General features: G+C 37.3%; 2 protein-coding genes across 3 annotated transcripts; one reads left to right on the top strand and one right to left on the bottom strand.

The window, feature by feature from the left end:
• On the top strand, positions 1 to 2,474 carry LOC111791199 (putative transcription factor bHLH086). Its single transcript, XM_023672454.1, has 5 exons — positions 1 to 660; positions 1,272 to 1,379; positions 1,484 to 1,549; positions 2,096 to 2,161; positions 2,253 to 2,474. Exons 1-5 carry the CDS (start codon positions 190 to 192, stop codon positions 2,382 to 2,384), a joined length of 843 nt encoding a protein of 280 aa, XP_023528222.1. The 5' UTR covers positions 1 to 189; the 3' UTR covers positions 2,385 to 2,474.
• Positions 2,475 to 3,371: 897 nt separating this feature from the next.
• LOC111776790 (pentatricopeptide repeat-containing protein At1g77360, mitochondrial-like) lies at positions 3,372 to 6,713 on the bottom strand. Of its 2 annotated transcripts, none has more exons than XM_023656158.1 (2): positions 4,254 to 6,713; positions 3,372 to 3,644 (listed from the first exon to the last, which is right to left on the bottom strand). In XM_023656158.1, the coding sequence occupies exon 1, from the start codon at positions 6,543 to 6,545 to the stop codon at positions 4,995 to 4,997; it is 1,551 nt and encodes a 516-aa protein (XP_023511926.1). In that variant the 5' UTR covers positions 6,546 to 6,713; the 3' UTR covers positions 3,372 to 3,644; positions 4,254 to 4,994. The 2 variants fall into 2 exon arrangements, with proteins under 2 accessions (XP_023511926.1, XP_023511935.1); XM_023656167.1 differs by having other exon boundaries at positions 4,280 to 6,713.
• Positions 6,714 to 7,123: the final 410 nt, after the last annotated feature.

The following is a 7,123-nucleotide window of genomic DNA, read 5'->3' as shown; positions in this document are numbered from 1 at the left end:
TAATAATAATAATAATAATGGGTTATAATTGAAAACAAGTCAACAATGAGAAGGGAATTTTTTATATAATATAAAAACATAATTGGATTAATTAGAACCCCTACAAATAGGGTCAAGAAAGTACGACGGTTGTGTATCCTTTGAGTACTTTTAAAGCACTCTTCAATACTCTTTTCTTTGCCTCTCTCAATGGCACTTGCAAACTCATCTGTACATGAAGCCGATGGCATGGACAAAGCTGGTGGATATATCAAGTCTATACCCATTGCTACCCATGACACTCCAAATGCTACCTTTCTCTTTCGAAACACGACGAATTACCAACTCGATCACCATCAGCAGCAGCAGCAACTGCCTCAGTCTCTCATCAACTTCAAGTGTGGGATTGATAACATTTTCCATAAGAACAATGAATCTTTGCTGAGCTTTGAGCCACAAGGGGTTGGTCAAGACACTTATAATTGGGATGATCACCAGCGTTTGATGGAAGATCCCAATTGCTTTCAAACAGCCACCAATGGTTATAGCTCTCCAAAAGAGAACAAAAATGGTGATGGGTCTGTGTATGATTGGCTTTACTCTGAAGCAAGTGGTGTTTCTGATGCCATTCAGGAGGCTGAAGGAGCTCACGAGATTGCCAATCAAAAGCGACCTCATATGGTATTGAATTTCAAAGTTCTTACCTTTTCTTTGCAACAAGTCCTCAATTTTTTTTTCGTTTTTGTTGAGAAATGTGAGATCTCGTATCCGATTGGGGAGGAGAACAAAACATTCTTTATAAGAGTGTGGAAACCTCTTCTTAGTAGACGCGTTTTAAAAACCTTGAAGAAAAGCCCGAAAGGTAAAATCAAAGAAGATAATATCTACTAGCAGTGGGCTTGAGCCGTTACAAATGGTATCAGAGCCAGACAACGGATGATGAGCCAGTGAGGAAGCTAAGCTCCGAAGAGGGGTGGACAAGAGGCGGTGTGCTAGCAAGCACACTGGGCCCTAAAGGAGGTGGATTGGAGTGTCACACATTGATTGGAGAAGGGAACGAGTGTCAGTGAGGACGCTGGCCCCCGAAAGAGGGTGGATCGTAAGATCCTACATCAGTTAGGGAGGAGAACAAAACATTTTTTATAAGAGTGTGGAAACCTCTCACTAACAGACCGTTTTAAAGAAAGACAAAAAAGAACAGGCTTGGGTCGTTACCGAAAACGTTTGAATTCCGAGCTAAATTACAAGTTTTTTTTATTTTGAAAGTTAGCTTTTGATTGATTGATTGACAGGGAGAGAGCAGTGGGAGTGTTAGTAAGAAGCAATGCACAACAGTTGCAGCTAAGAAACAGAAACCCAAATCATCAACAGCAAAGGATCCACAGAGCATTGCAGCCAAGGTTTTAGTTTGTTTTTTTGACAACGTTGGCTTACAATTTAAGGAACAAATATTTTAAGGTTCTGAAAGAATGTCTGCTTTTGTCTTTGTTTTTATGTTTCTTAGAATCGACGAGAGAGGATTAGCGAGCGGCTGAAGATACTTCAAGAATTGGTTCCCAATGGCTCCAAGGTGCTTACTCTTATCTAATATAAAAAACATGTTCATATCTCAATCCGCCTCGGCAGATCTTCTTCTTAACTAGCTAATGTGAAACTCTAAAAATCTCTTCATCTTAAATAGTCATTTATCCGTCTAGCACTATCCCGTGTTAGCTCCTTTTCGTCAATCTAATACATCTCTTCCATGCATATTTCCTATGAACACACCTTTAAGGCTCACATGTCTATTTATTTGACACCCACCCAAGAATTCTATGTGAGATCTCACATCGGTTGTAGAGAGGAACAAAGTATTTTTTACCAGGGTACAAATATCTCCAAACCCAAAGAGAATAATATCTGCTGACGTGGGCTTAGGTGGTTATATTCTATTACTAAGTTATGGGTACGATTGTGATAGGCTAATAATTACTTGATATTGTACACATTGAGCATAAGCTCTCGTGATTTTGTTTTTTGGTTACCCAAAATGTTTTGTTCGAATGAAGATAGTGTCCCTAACTTCTATATCTATGATCTTTCTCGTGAAACGCTAATAATTTGTACTTGTTTGCAGGTTGATTTGGTAACGATGTTGGAAAAGGCAATTAGTTATGTAAAATTTCTTCAACTACAAGTGAAGGTACAAATTCCATATCACTCTGTTTCCAAATTTTGGATAAAGATCCTTCCCTTGTTGGCTCTGATATCATAGTAAAAATTTTGAATATCAGATCCTAGCTACGGATGAGTTTTGGCCAGTTCAAGGTGGGAAAGCTCCTGATATATCACAAGTTAAGGAAGCCATTGATGCTATTCTTTCATCTCAAAGAGAAAGAAGTTCAAGCTCAAACAGTCAAAAATGATGGAATCAGTAGACATAATTTGTATGAGAACAGTTTAGAGCACTCAATAATTCAAACCCATGAATTAATAAACCATTCTGATAAAGAAATGACAAAAAAAACGACAAGATTTGGATCAGAAATTAATGCTGTTCCTTAAAAAAATGAAGCTGGAAATGTTGTTCTACCCAGTTATGAACTACTCAATGAAGGCCTCACTTGGAGATCTGTTTAGAAAATTTTGTTTTTTTAAAGGAGAATCTACCAGCAAATTATATGTATATCCTCTGCAGAATTTCATACAGGCGATTAAATGAACAAAATTAAGTCTGTAATGATCCAGAAATAATTAATGCACAGATTTGGAAGATTTAGGATCTTCTCCATTAATAATTATATTAAAAGAAAAATGACAGATTATACAAATAAAATTATTAAATACATGGTGTTCTTGTAAACATCGATAAATTAAAATAAAATAAAAATACATACAGTTGGATTTCCAATTTTTTGCTCAAGAACATATTATACATTGATTTGTGTTAGTTAATGATTTAGATTTCATAGCTTAGAAACATTTATTTGAATAAATATCTCTTTGTAGGATTAGATATCTCTAAAAAAAAAAATGATTCTAGGTAAGGAGTAGAAAAAAATACCTCGAGTCAATATTCGAATACTGGACGCTACATGCTGAAGTAATCCATGTCATACTCGCAAAAAAAGCTTAAACGACCTTCAGCAAAAGGGTACCTGTACTGTGAGATCCCACATCAATTGGAAAGAGAACGAATGCCAGCGAGAACGTTGTACCTCGAAGGGGGGTGGGATTGTGAGATCCCACATCGGTTGGACAAGAGAATGAAACCTTCTTTATAAGGGTATGGAAACCTCCCCTAATATGCATTTTAAAAACTTAAGAGGAAACTGGAAAGAAAAAGCCCAAAGAAGACAATATCTACTAAGAGTGAGCTTGGACTCTTACAGTACCTATACCTGAAACCGATACAAACGAATAGGTAGAGAATACCTTGAGAATTAGTTTATTGAGAATTTGTTCTTAACCATAGTTTGCACAAGATGAATTAAATCATTACAAATTTTACCAAGCTTCCAAACTTTGTGTTTATGCATCAAATTCAGTAAAATTTGTCCAAGTCCATTACCCTCGCATTAAAGAACAAATCTTTGTATTGCACGCAAGAATGGACTGTGAAGTTGAAGAGAATCCAAGAGAATCCACACACAAGAGCACTTAAGTTGTCATTGTATGACGAGCACCTAACAATAAGTTAGTCAGTATATTAATGATTGTGTGCGGGTTGAGAATTATTAGGAGAGGAGTCCCACATTAGCTAAATAAGAGGATGATTATGGATTTATAAGTAAGGAATATATCTCCATTTGTTAGGATGAGAGTTTATGCTCAAAGTAGACAATATCATACCATTGTGAAGAGCCATAATTTCTAACATGGTATCAAAGTCATGCTCTTAACTTAGTCATGCCAATAGAATCCTCAAGTGTCAAACAAAGAAATTGTGAGCCTCGAAAGTGTAGTAAAAGGTGACTCAAGTGTCGAACAAAGGGTGTACTTTGTTTGAGGGCTCCAAAGAAGGAGTCAAGCATCAATTAAGGAGAGGCTATTCGAGAACTTTAAAAAAAGAGGCCTCATGGAAGACTCTATGGTATACTTTGTTCGAGGAAAAGATTGTTGAGGATTATTAAGAGTAATCCCACGTTGGCTAATTAAGAGGATGATTATGGGTTCACTAGCTAATTAAGAGGATGATTATGGGTTTATAAGTAAGGATTACATCTTTATTGGCATAAGGCCTTTTGGGAAACTAAAAACAAAATCACGAGAGCTCAAAATGGACAATATCATACCATTACGAAGATCCGTGATTCCTCACCTCGAGGATGGCATGAAGCAATGACTAGCGTGTGAAAAGAGCGCAAACCAAGGAAGGAATGCAAAGAAAAAAGAAGCCAGCCCACAACAAAAGAGCCTGTTAACAATCAAGAACACCCAGGATAATTACAGGACTCTTTGCAAGCAAAGTCCACTACTCATACCTCTCCCATGCCTCTCGACATCTCATCTCTAAATGAGCTGATTCCAGAACGGCCGAAATCGATCACAGGACAACTGAATACGATCACAGTGTTGCACTTCTCCCGAATATGACCTTCTTCCAAGCAAAAAAAAAAACACAAAAATAATCTTCTTGGAAATTATTCTCTTCATGTTCGTTATGACCTTCCAAGAACTACAAGAAAATCCCTTCATAGGAGAGGCACCACAAACAGATATCTATGTTCTATTCAAGGAAAGTAACAGAGAAGCCTTCTCTGTGATACTCTCTTCTTTTGGTATCAAAAAGTATAGATTTTCTCTCCTTATACCAATTATCATCACTCTCCAACTCCACAAAATGCTCCCCTTCCAATGAGATGGAAAAACATGCTACAACAGTTTCTTGTTTTGTACTAGAACACTTCACAGACATCTACATGTACTAAAACAGCAGAAGATTCCACAGAAATCGATACATTTCAGAATGCAAGCCCGATCCGAGCCCCAAATATATCATCTCTATAACCCATCTGATCCGAGCCCCAAAATTCTCATCTCTCACTAAATTTCAACTTCATCATTAGCTCGTCATACATAAATTCCTTTCTAACTTCAAAAAGGCTCTGTTTTAGTTTAGACAAAGTTGAATGTTTCAAAATGATACCTCTATCAATCATCTCATTAGCATACTTGACTGCTTCGGGCAACCTCTTTTGATCTTGGAGCCCTACAATCAAGAAATTACCAATCTCTTCAAGATCAGATTCATAAATTTTAACCATACATTTCCATACTTTTATGGCCCCATTTGGGTCTTCATTTTCAATGTAAATCCTGACTGCTGCTTTACAATTAGCATGGCTTGGAACAAACTCATTTTTAACCATTTCATCAAATATACTTGAAGCCTCTCTCAATTTCTTTTCCTTTAACAAGAACCGAAATAACAAATTGTAAGTTTCCAAATTCGGGAATGTTCCATAAGATATCATCTCATCTAACAGCCTTCTAGCTGCATCGGCGTCGTTTTGATGGCAACATAGAACAATCATCGAATTGTACATATGTGTATCGGGCTGAAAATTAATACTCTCCATGATTTCTTTCCAAAGATACTTCCCCGCTTTGACATCGCGATTCTTCGCACACTCATCAAGGGCAAGCTTGAAAAACTTAAATCCCGGATAGCACATCTTATCTTTCAATCTCTTGAAGGACATCAATGCCTCGTGCAGCCCATTGGGGTCCTTGAGCAATACACATAAGAAGGAATTATAAGCAGGGGTATTGGTGGGATCCCAACCAATTTGTTCTATCATCTCTACAAAGGTTTGTCTGGCACAGACTATATTTCCTTCACTTTCCCATCCTTCTAATACAATGGCATAAGAATCAGGGTCAGGCCTAATTTTACCTTTGGCTATCTGCAAAAACTCATCTGCATCCTTGGTGTTTCCATCCCTACATATAGCACTTAGAAGTGAATTCAATGCCACTACATCACGAGGACAACCATAACGATCCATAACCTCAAATGACACAATGGCATCCTTAACACGATTAGCAACTATATAACTACTAAACACAGAAGCAAAAGTAGCCAAAGAAATCAACCCTTCGTTCTTCATCGATTTCATAGCATCCCACATTGGTTCAAAATGTAAATTCTTACCCAACATGTCGACGATCAAATTCCACGCATAGGGACTGTGTTGGTCGTTGAGTTTCCGGCCAGACCACCGGAAGAACTTCATGGATGATCCCGGAAACTTGTAAGATAATTTCAGAACATCTTCTACATCTTCTCGACTAACCTGAACACCGGTCTCTTCCAGAACGATTTCGAGATCAATCGATGAGGCGTTGGCGATGATTTCACACAGTAATTTAATTTTGAAGGGCAAATTAGGGAAGTCGAGATACGAAACGAAATGTGGGGTTTTGCTCCTTGACGGTTCCGGTGAGGGATTGTTGAATCGAGTGTGAGAGGTCGATCTTGAGCGAATGGGAGTTCGAGCAGAAGAAGGGGAAGACGAAGATTGATGCTTCTTGCTTCGTTGGTGGCCATTGTCGGAGAGTCGTCTTTTGTTGTTCTCTCCCATGAATGTAGGAAATATTAGGAGAGTGAAAAAGCTGAACAACACGGAGAGACCAGAATCAGAGAACACAGCGATGGCGATTGTCAGTCCACTGTAAATCCATCGAACAAAAATTGAATTTCAGTTGTTTTAGGGTTTGGTGGGGAAGAACTGAAACAGGGAAGAACTGAAACAGGGAAGAAGCTAAAGATGTTATTATAAATAATTGAATTCAAACATCAATATGGATAGGGATTTTTACCTGCGAAAAATAAGATTTTACCATTTTACCGAATTTTTTTTTTTAACTTTTGTAACGTTATAAGTTAAATTAGGGCTTATGAAGTATGATTCCAATTTACCCACATGTTCGATGAGGAGAGGGATTCTTTGTTTAGACCAGTAATAAGATCGGGAGTAGAGAACATTTTTTCTCAGTTAAATAAATGGGGTCGGGATAAATTATATATAATTTTAAAACTCTAATGGTAATATTTAAACTAAATGTATGATATTAAAATTAAATTTTTTTAAAAGTTATATGTATATATATATAAGGTTTCAACACCCTTATAAATGGTGGTTTGTTCTCCTCCCAAACC

Source organism: Cucurbita pepo, chromosome LG01, assembly GCF_002806865.2.
Source record: "Cucurbita pepo subsp. pepo cultivar mu-cu-16 chromosome LG01, ASM280686v2, whole genome shotgun sequence".
Taxonomy (NCBI): domain Eukaryota; kingdom Viridiplantae; phylum Streptophyta; class Magnoliopsida; order Cucurbitales; family Cucurbitaceae; genus Cucurbita; species Cucurbita pepo.
Note: the sequence above shows the minus strand (reverse complement) of the source record. Positions and strands in the feature narration are given on the sequence as shown.